This window comes from Lemur catta, chromosome 8 (assembly GCF_020740605.2).
Source record: "Lemur catta isolate mLemCat1 chromosome 8, mLemCat1.pri, whole genome shotgun sequence".
NCBI classification, from domain to species: Eukaryota; Metazoa; Chordata; class Mammalia; order Primates; family Lemuridae; genus Lemur; species Lemur catta.
In genome coordinates, this window is record NC_059135.1 from 6,134,498 (window position 1) to 6,151,112 (window position 16,615).

The window sequence follows — 16,615 nt, forward strand, 5'->3', positions numbered from 1 at the left end:
CAAAGTACCCAAGACAGGGGAGGAGGAAGGTTTACAAAGGACAGGGTCATGGTGGGAAGGTCTGCAGAAAGGACAAGCAGCAGCCTTAATTTTATACTTAAAACATGCTGAGAACGTGAGTTCCAGGCTGCTGGTCTGCACATGGGAGGTATCAGACGGTAGGACAGTAGCGTAGGGGCCACAGAGGCAACAAGCATTTGCAGAAGGATGTTTTTCTTCTTTAACCTCAAAATGCTCCCTGTTCTGGACAGTCTTTAGAGCTGCAATCCAATCTTCCATTTCTTTTCTGTTATCAGCACACAAAATGAGCTTCCTACATGGAGTGATGACCTACAGAAAGAAACATGTTCAATATATCCGTGACCAAAGGGCAAATGCTAACAGCTATAAACACTTGTTAAAAATCTACCTCCAAAATATATGCATGTATGTGTGCATGTAATGAAAAATTACTGTTTCATTCAAGTATTCACATTGGACAGAACAGAAAAACAGTTGCCCTCGATCACTAAAAATCAAGAACAATCTCAAACCAAAATGACAATGAAATTTGTTTATTGGCAATCAACTTAAGTGGACATTTATAACTACTCACTACTTAGACATGGTACTAAGCCCTAGGAAATTTAAAACAAAAAGGAGAAGTGGAGAAGCAAACAGAGGAAAACAGCTGTGTTGCTTCAGAGAGCCCACATGCTGCCATTCAGCACCTGCACACTTCAGTGGAGTCTGGGCCACAGTTAATTCTAGAATAACATGAGCATGTATCGCACATCAATGTTCTTACAGAAAACATCAATATAAAACAACAGAGGAAAAAAACAGCTACTGTAGTCAGGGCCTGAACAACTTAACTGGAGATGAGGCCATGAACCTGTTAATAAACAAATGAAAATGATAGCCACAATATAGAGAGTTTATAAATCAGTAGAAAAAAATCTTCCCGATATAAAAAAGGCTATGAACTTGCATTTCACCAAAGAAATACAACATGGCTAATAAACAAATAAAAAGCTGCTTAATCAGTCATCAGAGAACGCAAATGAAAATGGCAATGTACTTTTCACCCATTAGACTGGCAAAGTTTTAAAAGATAATCCAATGTTGGCAAAGTCATGGGAGAAAAGTTTTCTCCTCAAGTACTGACAGGAAGTGAACAGGGTACAAACTGTTTAAAGAAAAATTTGACAATTATTAAAATGTTTACAAGTCATAAACGAGGTAAAAGATCTACACATTTCCAAAGCAAATCTACAAAACAAGGTAGAGTCAGAAGTCTAGCTCTGACATCTCTCCCCTCTATCCTGGCTCCCATACGTAGCTCTAGGAAAAAAGTAATGGCTTATCCTTCCATTTTAAGATATATGAAAACATGTATATATTCATATTCTCCCCTTTTTAAACATGGCACAGACATTGTTCTCTCTCCACCTTTGAGTTTTCATTTCACTATACACCCTGGCCATCACTCCTTAGCAATATACAGAGATACAAAGCTACTTACTCTGTCCTACTCCCTCTGGATACAAGTACCATAGTCCAGTCAACCAGTGCCTTATTCATGGGAATTCAGTGCTGTTTAAAATCCTTTGCTATTCCACATGGTGCCGCAGTGAACTGTCTTCACATAGAGCTTTTCCTATTTTTACCAATGTATCTTTGGGATCAATTCTTATGCCCTGACAAACAGTAAATGCACATGTAGTTTTGCTATTGCCAAATTCTCCTCCACAGGGGCTGTACCATTTTGCATTGGCACCAGCAGTGCTGGGAAAATGCCTCCTTCCTTGTGGATTCATCAATAAAGCGTGCTATTTAACTTTTGGGTTTCTGCCCATCTTATAGCTTTAATTTACATTCAGAAGACCCAATTAAGGAACACCCAATGTAAATTATTAGATGATCACGTTTCTGGCTCAGAAAATAGAGACAGTGTTTCACAGAGATTCTTTCCCCCGTGATTAAGTTTCATCACACAGGGGGATAAATAGAACTGGGTGGGGGGGTGCGGGGCACGGAGCACACCAGGGACTGGGGGACCACTCTGCTCTCTCTCTTGCTTCAAGAGCACATGAACTGCCCACCCTCTCCTGCCAGGCAATGCCCGTGGGCTCGGCAAACCTGTTGAGTGTCTCTTCCAGACCACGGCGGACCAGGGCTCGCTCTCACGTGACTTACACTGGGAAGAAACAGCCAGCCAGCCAGCCACCTGCAATGCCGACCCGGCTGAGAAGACAACAAGGGCAGGGCCGGTGGGCAGAGCTGGCGGTGCTCAGGATGGGGCCTGGGAAGGCCACAGAGAGCCAGGAGCGGTTGGCCAAGCAGGTGCATCCGTCACGTGTGTCGCCACCGTCTGTCTGTCAAGTCTGAGCAGCTGAGCAGCACTCCCTGACTGTTCACTCCGGGGTGAGCTTTAGTACTCGCACATTTTTGTCAGAATAAATACAGCAAAAGGAAGGTAATACTTTACATAACTCAGGGATTATATGAGGAGTCATACAATTAGGATATTTACAGAAGACAAGACTTTTTATGTCTGATTCTACTTTAGGTTTTATGACAACTACTCCCATGACAGCCTGAACATGACGGAGTGCCCAGGTCATTCTAGAACTCAGCTGTGCCATTTGGGCCACACTTTCCATGCACGGAAAGGAGGGGGTTACTGGATGAGCAGAGTGGGTGCCAGGCACGCCTGGGCAGCCAACTGCAGGCAAAACCGTTAGGCTTAAAGTCAACGAAACAAATGATAAATGGCATCATTTCCTTAATCTATGTGATTGCTTACAGGGAATAAACACTGAGCAACAGATAAATGTCCAAGAACCTGAGCTTTTTTTGCTTTTGTTTTTGTTTTTTAATTCTTACTTGTGCCTGTTCTGTTACGAAGAAGCCTGAGACAGACACAGATCTGAGTCCCACCCAGCCACTGCTTGGTTGGGAAATGTGGACAGACTCTTTCTCTTCTGGAAAGGGGAGGGCAAAAGCCACCTGGCAGGGCTGGGGTGGGATTGAAAGGAATCAAAGGTGCACAGGACCTGGCGCAGTGGTTAGGCCCCTGGGTTTGAAGCCCTTGCTAGCTATGTGACTTGGAGAGTCTGCCCTGTGCCTCCATTACCCCATCTGAAAACCGGGGCTGTTAATGGCAACGTCACATCCTAGTGTTGTGAGGTGTGGGTCATCGCAACCTCATAAAGTCATGGGACAGCATGTCACGCACAAGCCATGCTCAGTGCTACCTCAGGCTCAAAGCCCTCAGCTTCAGGTATCATCATTTGATATAGTCAAGAGATGAGATTCCCATGTGGACATCACCCTCCTTGAGACCATGCTGGAGTCAACGGTCCACCCTTCCAAATCACGAGCATCAACACAGAAGAGTCCCACCAAACAAAAAACAATCCCTGCTTCTCTCCAGTCAGGCCCTGCCACCTCTGAGTCAGAATCCATGTTTCTTGGCTGCCCACAGAGCAGTCATGGCCGGACCCGGCCTCTCTGTGCTGGCCCGACCTGCATACATGTGACTGGTCATGCCTCACGCTGGTGCTGCGTCTCCATCTCCTTGGAACGCCCCTCCTGGCAAGCTCCCAGACAGCCTTCACAGCCCCCAGCACCAGCCAACGGGCTCCTTTCAGGCAGGGGCCCTGCCTTTACCTCCTGTTCCCCTGGCACCAGCCCAGCCTGACACCTGGCAGGGGTGAGGGTGGGCCTCTTCAGGAGGTTGATTCTGGATAGCACCACCTGTTCAATCCCTGGATGTGGGAGATGGCATGGGCAGGAAGGACCCTGGTGAGGAAGCAAGGGCTGGACACCAGCCCTCAGGCTACGTCTTCCTGGCTGCTCACCCTGTCCACCAGGGCAGGAAGGAGGAGGATGCAAGGGACACACTCTAAGGAATACAAGAGTGTCCCTGTATTTGGACTGCAGCCAATACCACAACTACTGGCAACTTAGGAATGGTACAAAAAGCTGGGGCCATTTATAAAATCCAGCCTTCACACAGAAAAGACTGGATACCAGAAGATGCTCACATTTTTCAAGCAAATTTATGAGGGAAAAATGGCTCACATAACTAAATCAACTTAAAAGATAAATGCAAATTAAAAGTAGGGCAATAAAGTGAACTCACTAGGACAAACCAATGACATCAAAGAGATTCCATGGGCCAGGATTCATGATGTGGTACCAAGGGAAGGAGCAGAGTTACATCGGAGAGTAAGAAGACAGGTGGCTGCTTGGAAACCCACAAACCAGAGAGAGAAAGTACACCCTAGACCTTTTAGTTGGAAAGACTAGAGGGAGAAACAGAAAGGATATCATAGAGGAAAGGTAGAGAAAATGAATGGTGGATGTGTTTCTCACAGAATTCTGAGGCAGGACAGAAAAGCTATAGATGGATTTGAATTCTTAGACGCTTGCTGGAATTCTCCTGAAGATAAAAGAACTTAAAAATTAGTAAGAAAAAAAAGCACATCAACTAACAGAAAAACGGACAAAAGACTTGAACAGCTATTTCACAAATGGCCAGCAAAGCACATGACCAGGTGTTTGACATCATCAGGCACCAGGGAAGTGGAAATTAAAACCGCCGTGTGATAAGTCTTTCATAATGGCTGAACCAAAACAGACACTATCGAGTGCTGGTGACGGTGCAACTTGATGCAACCACTCTGGAAAACAGCTCAACTTATACATACCCTGTAGTTCAGCAATCTCACCCATGCGCCCAACAGAAAGGCGAACACACCTCTTCCTCTTCAGGACACACACAAGAACGCTCACAGCATCACTACTGTAAATAGGCCCACACTGGACACAACTCAAATACCCAGCATTGGCAGAGGAGATAAATACAATGTAGTATATTAACATAACGGAAAAACACTGAGCAATGAAAAGGAACCAGCTACTGCTACATGCAATCGTGCGATAGATCTTACAATACTGAAAGAAAGAAGCCTAACACAAAGGAACATATACTACATAATTTCCTTATTTCCTTTATATAAGGTTTAGAAAAAAACAAGCAAAACTAATCTATGGTGTCAGAAGCTAGCTACTCCTAGCAGCTGCTTTGAGGGGAAGGGCACACGGGAAGGCTTCTGGGGGCTGCTACTGTTCTCCCCTTGATCTGGAACATTCATGGAGCCGTATGCTTGTAACAAGCATACTTCTCATACATAAGCTGTACCTCAGTAAAAAGGATACAGAACTTGGAATTTCTCAGAAATATAAAACTAACCATATAACTCAAAAGAAAACTGCACAGCCACCCAGACTCTGAAAAAATCTGGTGGAAAACTAAATATACAAGAAATAGAGGAAGATGGAAGTATATGAATGAATATGGAAGACTGGGAGAGCTGTGTTAAAATATTGTTAGAAATGGATCTTAAATATATGAAAAAATGCTCAGTCATACTAACAAGATAAATGCCAGTTAAGATCATGAGATGCCTTTTTTTTACCTACCAGATTCACAAAGATCAAAAGTTTAATAACATGGTCTACTGACTCCCATACATTGGAGCATAAATTAAAACAACCTCTATGGGGAATATTTGGTAAAATCCATCAAACTTTAAAACATACACCTGTCCTTATGACAACAGTGCTTCTATAAATGTATCCTCTCGTATATCCTCATGAGAAATCACATACTGTATATACAAGGTAATCTATGGCAGCATTCACTGTAAAGACAAAAGACTGGAAACCACCCAAACACTAATCAATATAAGGAGACCAGTATAGTAATTATGGTACATTCATATAATGGAATACCGCACAGCCATTAAAAAGACTGAAGCTACTCTTCATGTACTTACAAGGAACAACCTCTAGACATGCTGCTACAGGATAAAAGCCAACTGCGGCAAGAGTGTAGTGTAGAGCAAACAGCAATATCAGTTACCTCTACTAAGGGGACCTCTGAGTGGCTATGAAACACTTTATACCTTTTTTTCTTATGATTTCGATACCATGTGAATGTATTACCTATTCAAAAATTATCTGTTTAAAAAATATAAAGTCTTAAGTTTATAATAAATGCTAAGGACAAAAAAAAGTGTTAAAATTTCCATTTGAAATAAAAACGTTTGCTTCCATCTTTTCACCCAAGTATACAATCTTCCAAGAGAGATGAGAAAATGTCTAGCTCTTCCAAATGAGTTCAAGACACCCAAGCCAGAGACATAATGTCTTCCAATGTCTTGGGAAGAATTAGCCAAGGGGGTTAATAAATCATGGGCAATGATCTTCGAGAAATCACAGTGAAAAAGACGACGTGCTGGAGACATAAAGAAGTAATTTCTTAGATGGAGAAGGTTGACTCTGATTTACATACACAGTAGCTGATACAAGGACAGCTTCGGCTAACACAGATAGGGCACTCAGAACACTGGGGCAATCTGCCTGATGTCTGAAAGGTATCCGCTCAATTCTGCTTCTCCACACCTGATGAAGAGGTATCAGGAGAGGAAACAACCAGCCAAGGGGCCTGCTTGAGGTCCCACAGCAAATGAGGAAGTGCGGCCAGGACAGCAGGCAGGCTGACTCTGGGCCGGGCCCCAGACCTCTGCCCAGTAGCTGCTTCTCACCTGGACTGTGGGCTGGACTGCACAGCTCCCCTGGCCAGGGACAGCGGGCAGAGGCGGGAGGAACTGGCACTCACCAGGAGCTCTCCTGGGTGCATTCAGAACAAACAGTGCATCTGGCGCATTTCATGTCCTTTTCAGTAGGGTGACTGGCATGGAGGATCATAACAAGGACAAAATCAACACCTCATTGAGTCATCTGACAGGCGGCCACCTCGCTTCCAACCAGGTTCTCCAAAAGTTCAAAATAGAAGGTGGAGAAATAAGATCTGAAAGATGACGACAAAGGCAGTTTGTCATCTGGTTCACCATCAGGCTGAGTCACCGCCATGCCTCATCCAATAGCCACATCTCGTCCAACCATTTCTAACCACGGATTTGCTTGTGAATCTCATTTGTAAATGACACTTTAAATGACAAAAATATCAAGATCCTGCAAACTGTGTCACACAGGAACCACAGGACAAACCAAATAGCCCTGAAAGTAGTAAATGTAAGGCCCTGAGCCCAAGATGGTCTAAAGGCCACAAGCGAACACAGGATGGGTGGGGGCAGAACGTTCAGCCTGGAGGGAGAGGTCCTCACTCTTCAGATTTCATGGACTCAAATTCAGATTACATGGACTACTCCTCTACTAGTCCAACAAAACTCCCTGGACATCAGAAAACAAACAGGAGAAGACTCTGAAAGGTGAGAGAAGGCAGCAGACTGACTAGGGTCTTAACTAGGAATGACACGGTGGCGAGTTCTCTGGGTTTTCTTTTTGCCTTGTATAGTCTAGACTTGGAGCTACAGAAGATGGCAGCCGGAAACACCAATGGGTTTAAGGGGGGAAAAAAAGCCCCAACGAAAGCCTCCTCTTTCCAGCCAAGGGACCAGGAAAGGGGCAGCCAGACAAGACAGAAATCAACAATAGTGGTCAACAACCAGCTAACACCACAGAAGGAACTGTGGCCCAACCCCACCTCAACAGGTTGCAGCAAGGCACCCCAGCACCTGCCTCCCAGAGGGTGTCCAGAGAAGGCCAAGAAGAGAGCTGGGACTTTTCTTCCTGCCAGCAGTAATGAGTCCCCAGTCCCCAGAGTGTCAAAGGATATACAGGTGGCAGATGAGCACATGGAAAGAAATTCACCATCATTAGTCACTAGAGAAACACACATTGAAACCATGATGAGAGAGAACTACATGCCTATTAGGATGGCTAAAATAAAAATTAGTGATAACACCAAATGCTGGAGAGGATGTAGAGAAACTAGATCACGCTGTTGGTTAGAACATAAAACGGCACTACCACTCTGCAAAACAGCTTTTCGGTTTCTAAAAAAAAAAAAAAAAAAACACGCAACTACCACAGACCAGCACTCTTCAACATTTATCCCAGAGAAATGAAGATTTATGTTATGTTCATATAACACCTCTCCATGAATGTTTATGGCAGCTTTATTCTTAATCACCAAAAACTGGAAACAACTTGGATGCCCTTCAATGGATAAATGGTCAGACACACTGTGGTACACCCATACCATGGAGTACTATGCAGTGATGAAAAGGAACAACTACTGACACACAACCCACCTGGATGAATCTCAGGGAATGACACCAATCCCAAAGGTTACATACTGTATGATTCAATTTATATACCATTCTTGAAATGACAAAATTATAGAAATGGAGAACTAGTGGCTTCCAGAGGTTACAGAGGGAAGTGTGTGTAGCTATAAAAGGGCACCAGGAGGGGTCCCTGCGGAGATGGAGTGTTCTGGACTGTAACAATGTCAACATCCTGGGTGTGATATTGTACCAGATTTGTGCAAGAGGTCACGATGGCAGGAAATGGAATAAAGGTTACAAAGGATCTCAAGATAAAAAGTTTAATTAAACATAAGTAACCAAGATCAACAATATTTAAGTTTAAACTGGGAAAACCAAGGACTAACTCCAGAACAATACTGTGTTTCTTAAGGACAAGGGCGTATATGGTCAGCATGAGGTAAAGATGTAATCTTATCTTGTTAAAGTCCTATATTTGTAGGTAGTACAAGGTGTGAAACATCTGACTCGCCACCAAGAAAACATTATGCAGATACACCTTCAGTACACATTCTCAAGAAAAAGCCAACCTAGTCCTCTACATCCCAGCGGCTGGGTAGAAACTCGGGCTGCCCTGCCTATGTCAGTGGGTATCTGAGTCAAAGCACACCTGGTAGCGCCATGAACTGTGCCCTCTGGCTGAGCTGCTCACTTTGCTATCAGGCTGCAACATGTGGCTGGGGTACAAGACAGAGCCCAGGAAGTGGCAGGATTGGTTTCTAAACACAACAGTGCTTAAGGAACTGGTGAAGCTATGTAACCAGCAGAGCTCAGCCATGAACCGAGGATGTCAGAACCCCAGGCTCCTGTCTCAAATAGAAACGCACTTCCTGGGAGGGGTGGGACACTATGTCAACCCCAGAGTGTGCTCCAGATGGGTAAACCCAGAGACACCACCAAGACCAGAGCCCAGAAAGGTGCTGCCTCCCTAGCCCTAGCAACCCCATGGCCCCGCCAGACAAGCCCCTCAGGGGTCCCACTACACACCCAGGGAAACTCAAGGCATTTCTGCCACCGAATGCCCCCAGAGCCACCATCCACCCTATTTCCCAAGTCAGAAACCCCACACACCCAACATCACCTCCGCTCTACACGCATCCCTCATCTTCGAGCTCCAAATTCTTCCTTTCTTCCTAAGAAATAAACTCAGATAGTCTTTCATTTGAACAAACAGATAAGATCCCTACTCCCATAGAGATTACATTTGAATGTGGGCAATAAACACTTTAATATAAAGAGGTCAAAGTGAAAGACATGTATAGACAGTAGTGGCTGGTGCTGAGTGCTGGGCGGGGGAAAGGAGACCAGAAAAGGAAGGTGTGGGGTGGGGGGGGGCAGTGAGGAAGGAGGCAGAGACAGGGAGAAGGCAGAGCGAGGGCGGTAAGGTGAGGAAGGAGGCAGAGACAGGGAAGAGGTGAGGGAGGAGGTAGAAGCAGGCGCAAGGCTGGGGCTGGCATCAGGAATGGGGCCACCAAGGACCACACAGGTGTCCTTAAGAACTTTGGCTTGTACTCCATGTGAAATGGGGAACTGGGGCAGCCTTTGTGTAAAAGGCTGACGTCCAACTTGAGTCTAAAAAGCATCGCTCCAGTTGCTTTGGTATAAACCGACAGTAGGGGCAAGGTGGAAGTCAGGAAGCCTTTGGGAAGCTCCTCAGTAACCTATCAAGAGATGAAGTCAAGGAGAGTGGCTGGGCTCTGGGTGTGCAGGCAGGACGGGGTGAGACAGAGAGGAGTCAACAGTGACCTTCCAGCAGTTGGTGAGGTGTAGCAGGTGCTTCGGTGAAGCAGGCTTTGCAGGTGGGGACTGTTAGTTCTCCTCTGGCCATGCTAAGGATGAGGTGTCTATTAAATCTTAACCACGTCCAATGTCTTATCTCATCCACGAGGTCTTCATCTTCCTATCAGTTTGGTATATTAAAAAAAGTTTAAGACACTAAAATAATGAGATTACTCATAAATTACCACTACTGGTGATAGTTTAAAAATACACAGTTTTGGAAGAATTTGATGCTATCTGTTCAAGCTAAAGGTGCACACACCTGGCAATCTACCCTTAAAAACATTCTAGGAGAAACTCTTAGCCACGTGTTCAGGACGACAAGGGTAAGAATGTCTGTGTGGGCTGTTTATAATGGTGAGATCTGGGAAAACTTAAGTCAACAGTGGGACACTGTACACACTGGAGCACTGAATAAGCCATGAAAACTGGCACCGCGGACCTCAGCTCAGGCTGTACTTACTTGTAAGCAGCTCTGAGGTTCACATCCCAGTCTCCAGGAACTCTGATTTAACTCCAGGAATCAGGAATCAGTCATTTTAAACCTTGAACCATTTAACTAAAGACAGATGTATCCACATGAATAAGTTTCAGAAACACAATGCTGCAAGAGATGTCAAATGTTGAAATTTGTTCAGCATTTTAAAATTGGTTAAACAATACTAATATGGTTTATACCTACATATACGTGTAGAGAAAGTATAAAAGCACGCACACTCAGAATGGTGGCAACCCCCAGGGAGGGAGGGCAGGAGGGGACTAGGATAGGAAAGAAAATTCAAAAGGCCTCCATTATATCTGTGATGTCTATTTCTCCAGGCTGGAAAGTGTACCTAGTTCTTCATTGTGTTGCCTTTAGAATGTTTTAATGTTTTGGCACAAAAAATATGCTAAGATACTCAAGCCAGAACTAAAGACACACAATATGACCGTGCCTTGTGTTTATAGCTTAGCCATACAGAAGGCAATGGATTAGCCGGAAACCGCACCAGTAGATGGATTCTGCTGATAAAACTGGGGTGGGGGGAGGTCTCCGCCAGCCTGAGCTTGGAATTCATTCATTCCCCATCTCTAACACGCTGCTTGGTGCTCCCAGAGCTTTTACACACCCCGGCCAGGCCACCGCTGACGCCGGACACTGCGCGGCAGACACAACTGTTCTCAGTCTGCCTCTCAAATTTCTCGTCCTAGAATGGATTCCTGAATCCTAAATAGCTGGTTGAGTGCATGAAAACAAGGTTGACGCTTTACGAGGGACGAAGGGGGAGGTACTGGCAGGACCTCACACAAGGAGGCCTTTGGAGGAGACCAACAAAAACACCTTCTCTCTCCCAACATACCCTCTTCCATGAATCAGTAGGACGGCTGCCACCGTAAACTGACATCACACCCTAGAAACTTCCTCAAAGCATAGAGACACATGTCCTGCACCATCCAAGCGGGGTGGACAGACACTATCACCCACACCCAAAGCAGCACAAATCTCAGTAGACCCGACTTCCAGGCTCTGTAGTGCTTGTTCTGGGGCCTTGAGGGGAAAAACTCAGACTGTGAAAAAACTCAGACGATAGGAATTCAACACAGAGAAGCTTCTTTCACCTGCAGTCTTTCTGTCTGGCCAGGTGAGGACCAGAGAATGTGTCTAGCATGTGGGCCTATAGCTTTAAATCCCCCAGCCTTTCACCTCTGAGACATACAATCCAAGAATCAACCCTATGGAGCGTCTCCCGATAACACACAAGTCTTTCCATTTACTTCATTTTAAACCCTTAACTTTAACTCATTACCCAGACAGCCTCCCGTGGTCTGATCGCACACCATCACCTGGATCTCTTACCTGCTTCCCTCCCCTCTCTCAGAACATTCTCCAAGTGCTCCGCGTGTATCAGAATTGAAGTGACCCAGCAGAAACAAAAAATGAGTTTTAAAATCAGTTGACGGGAACCTGTGGGTCACGAAGGAGATCAGAGATGCCAGAATAACAAATCAGCACCACACAATTCAGCCACTGACCGAGAGAGAAGCAAAGGGACAGTGTCGGGGCAGGATTAGGAGGTCGGAAACACTCTGCTAAATATAGCTCCCACTCTGTGGCGCTTGGAAAGGTGGCCGAGAATAAGCATCTGGCGCCCTCAGTAATTGCTGTCACTTCCTGTTACTCACATCCTGCTGTTCCACATCCCCGAACCCTGGATTCCCCGTGCACAACTCCCTACCTGGAAGCCCCGAGACCATTCAAAGCAGCTGGGATGTGCGTAGACAGCAGACTTCCTCACGGAGCACAGCACGAAACACAAAAATAGACACCACCACACACAAACAAGCTCCTGGAGCCCTGTGCGGAAAGAACCCAGGGTCCAGGTCCAGACCTCTGCACAGTACCATGCCAACACCCTGACGCCCGACGACTGCACGCTGCGCTACCTGTGCCCTGCACCCGACTGCTGCCATGCACCTCCTCCTCTCCTGGGTGGCTCTTCACCCCCAGTCTCAGGGCAGTTCTGGGGGCAAGGATGGGGTCCCCACCTTCACAGCTGACAGGTGCCGCCCACAGCACAGTCAGAGCAAAGCTCCCGCCTCCCCAGGGACTCAGGAAGCCCTGGCATAGAGCAAAGCCAAGCTGGCGAGAGCTAAAATCACACGTAATCTATAAGACAGATTTTTTTTTTAAAGGAACAAAAAAAAGTAAAATGAAGCAAAAAGTGGAAAGTTCTACCTAAAAATGAAACATGACAGCAATATTTGGTGTTACTTATCCATTCAATATTTCGGTAGTGCTTCATTAAGCTTTGCGATGTGTTCCACTGCAGGAAAACGAGAGATTTGTGACTGCCTTGAGCTGGGGGTGGGCTGGGGGAGTGTGAGAGCCTCTGGGATGAAGGGAATATTGTTACCCATGAAAGGCACCTCAAGTTTAGAGGAGGTACCCCAAGCGTGCACCTTCCCAACAGTGGGCTGGTAATTGTAAACCAGCATGCAGAAGGCAACGCACAAACAAACATGCTTCTAGCAGCAAAACACCAGAAATAACCTAGGCCTCCAAACAGAGGGGACTGGCAAAGTAAGTTATGGCATGCTCATATGGAAGAATGCCATGCGGCAATTTTTAAAAGAGTGATAAGAATGCACGTTTATGAACACAGAAAGATGTTCAGGAGGTAACAGAAAAATCAGGTCACAAACCAGTATGTATAATTGAGCCAACTGTAAAACTGAAGTACATTCACTGATATTCAAAGGAAAAGGCTGAAAATTATTTGTCTGTATGAGGGTTTCTCAACCTCAGCACCACTGACATTTGGGGCCAGATAATTCTTTTTTGTGGGGGCTGTCTGCACACACTACAGGTGGCATTTAAGGAACTGAGCAGCATCCCTGGACTCTATGCACCAGATGCCAGCAGCGTGCATGCCACCCCCACCCCCGCAACTGTGACAACACACTGTGTCCCCAAATGTTCTATTTAGTTGAATCTCACTTCCCCCACCCTCTTATCCCTACCCATGTTTGAGAATCACAGGTCTATATAATAATGTTTATATCTAGAATCTCAGTGATAAGACTTCTGAGTGGTTTTTGTTTGGGTCATCCATACTTAATTATCTATAATGAGCATGTTATTTGTATTAAAAAGGGAATTAAAAAATCTTAGAACAGTAAAACATCACAGGTGTTCTTGCTATAACATAACTTTTGAGTTCCCAAAACCCTCACATTCTGCAAAAGTGCACAATAAAAATAAGTCTCATGGGAAAAGGCAAGCCGAATCAGGACACTCACAACCTATGCAAATGTGTAACCAAGCAGCAATGAAACAGCAGTCCTAATTTTAAAAAAAATTCGGGCAATTTAAAGAACTATATAAGGAAATAATGCAGTAAATATAGAACTTTTTTTTTGAGACAGTCTCACTCTGTCACCCCAGGTAAGAGTGCAGTGGCGACATCATAGCTCACAGTAACCTCACGCTCCTGGACTCAGGCGATCCTCCTGCCTCAGCCTCCCAAGTAGCTGGGACTACAAGCATGCAACAGGACTCCCAGCTAATTTTTCTATCTTTCGTAGAGATGGGGTCTCGCTCTTGCTCAGGCTGGTCTCAAACTCCTGAGCTCAAGCAGTCCTCCCGCCTCGGCCTCCCGGAGTGCTAGGATTACAGGCGTAAGACACTGCACCCGTCCAGAATTTCAACTTTTAAAAAAGTGAAGGAGTTGATGGATGGGAGTTGCTGCAAGTGAATTATGGAAATAAGAGGCAAAATGCACAAAGAGCTAAGATGCAATAAGGAATTCCAAGGCAGAGCTTGTGGCCACAATGCACACAGCATCAGGGAGGAGGGAGAAGTGAGGCCAAAGAAGGCCTTGTGTCCAGGGCTGTGCTCCTCCTGGGCTGGCTGTGTCCCGCAGCGGGTGACCTCAACTTTCAGCCTCTGGGCCAGTATACTTCTCGTTAGAGAAACACACCACAACCTGCATGCCTCAGCTATTGCACAGAGGGGAAAAGGAGCTTGGCGTGATTAGCTCAAACACCTAGGAGTCTCAGTGGTAATGAAATCTAGACCAAAGTTCCCTGGGAGTGGGTCTTAAAAGGATGGATAGAGGGTGAGTAATCGCAATGCTTTGGCATCTTAATAATGACAGCCACCACACTGTTATAATTTATCCATTTTTCTCTGGGATTATTTGATGGTAAATCTGCACATACCCAAGTATAATACATATACAATAATGTTACAGTCAGCAAGTATCAGAGAAGAAAAAAAGGCTCACAAGCAATCCCTGCAGCCTGAAAGCTCATCGTCCACTTTTCTGATCACTAAAGGTCAACCTGATAAAGCAATAAAATCTCCCAGAGCAAAGAGGCCAAGGTAAGAACACCGCATCTGCTGATTCGGGCCAGGTGTCCGCCCTCAGGACAAAGTCTTGTCCACACCTTTATGAACTGATTCAAGGCTGTTTTCATGTTCAACACTTCCAGTGGTTAAGTAAACCATGGAATAACTACCAAGTAGAAAATAAAAAGCCACACAAGGAGGTGAAAACAAGGCTTACAAAGAACTTATAAAAGGGCATAGTTATACCGTACTCTTAAAAATGGTTAAGACGGTAAATTTTATGTTATGTGTATTCCACCACAAAAAAAAATTAAGGGGAAAATGGGGTGTATTTATATTATTGTGTTTAAAAAAAAAGACTTAAAAGGCAAGACACACATAGCCTGGAACACTGGACGTCCACATCTCAGGTGGTGGGACTGAGGGATTTTTTTCTTTTCCTTATGATTTTCTGTATTTTCCAAATTGTCTACAGTAAAAGGTGTTTGTAAATTTATCTATGCTGCTTTTTTTCCCTGCAAAAATCAACACCTAAGATAATTACCCCCAGTTGCCTACACACCAACTGACCCTTCACCAACTGACCCTGCCATCCCAATGGCCTCCAGCCAGGCATAGCTAAAATGCTGTCTCCCACCAGCCCTGCAGCTTCGGATAGCAAAGGAGGCAAGGAGCCAAGGACCCGGCATCACCAGGGAGGGGCTTCCAGGAAAGCTCTGTAAGGGGGATGACTCAGCCAGAAGCCATGCCGCTGGTGCCTGTATCTGCAAGGTGACCTTCAAAGGAGAACCTCTTTCTAACGACAGCTGAGCAGAAAGACAGCAGGTGCCTGGGTCTCCGCCCAGCAGGGGCTGCCACACCAGCCCGAGACTGTTGGCCTCTGGTCTTTTCTATGAGAGAAAAATAAATCTCTACCTTATTTAAGCCACTGTTACTTGGGCTTTCTTTTAACCATCCCAAACCTAATCTAAGTTGAGACACCATCCTCATTTTCACACAGAGAAGAAAACCAAGGCACAGAAATGGAGTCTTCTTTATCCTCCAGGTGCCAAGAATAAATAAATGGATTTAATTCATGAGATAAGCACTGAAAACTCAACTCAAATAGGCAGCAGCACCAAGGGAGCCTGATTTAATACAGCTGAAACAACAACACTGCAAATCAAATCCAAGGTGAGCAAACTATGGCCTGTCACCTGTTTTTTAAATAAAGTTTTATTGGAACACAGCCACACTTGCTCATTTACATGCTGTCCACGGCTGCTACAAATGGCCAGGCTACAACAACGGAGTTAGGCAGTTTCCACAGGGACCCCATAACCCAAAAAGCCTAAAACATCTAGCCCTATGTAGAAGAAGTCTGCTGCTAACCTCTTATATAAGTTATTAGGTATGTATGTCTTGGGAAGAATATAGAGAGAATTTGATTTGGAGAAGTTAAATACAACTTACTGCATTAAAGAAGGAATGTGGGCCTTATCCCTTTTTCTCTGCTTCTGGATCTACAACTAAAGGGTCTCTGTTCTGTTCCCAGATAAATCCCTGAGTATGTGGCACGTGGTTAGTACCTGCTCAATAAATACAGAATTAAACACTTCCTGTTGTTACCCAAAGTGTCACATCTCAAAACTCTGTGTATGCTCACACTTAATAAGTACTTTAGAATGAAAAACCTTACAAGATTAAAAAATACTACAATAATACATACTTCAACATAACTTCTCTAGCATACCCTTATCCCTATTTTGCACTGGAAACTAAAACAGAGTTTATTCTGTGAGCTGAGGATTCCCATGTTCTCCAACTTTACTGTGCTTTA

The 16,615-nt window shown here is 45.0% G+C and overlaps 1 protein-coding gene across 7 annotated transcripts in view; it reads right to left on the bottom strand.

The window, feature by feature from the left end:
* Positions 1 to 16,615, bottom strand: part of DGKD (diacylglycerol kinase delta) — a 103,777-nt gene that overhangs the window by 34,288 nt on the left and 52,874 nt on the right. For 4 of the 7 annotated variants that reach the window (XM_045559597.1, XM_045559595.1, XM_045559596.1 and 1 more), the window contains exon 4: positions 226 to 330. In XM_045559597.1, coding sequence (XP_045415553.1) covers positions 226 to 330 — 105 coding nt within the window. Of the gene's footprint in view, positions 1 to 97; positions 173 to 225; positions 331 to 10,428; positions 10,570 to 11,802; positions 12,179 to 16,615 lie in introns of those variants that run through there. The other 3 variants (XM_045559598.1, XM_045559599.1, XM_045559600.1) reach the window with 3 other exon arrangements.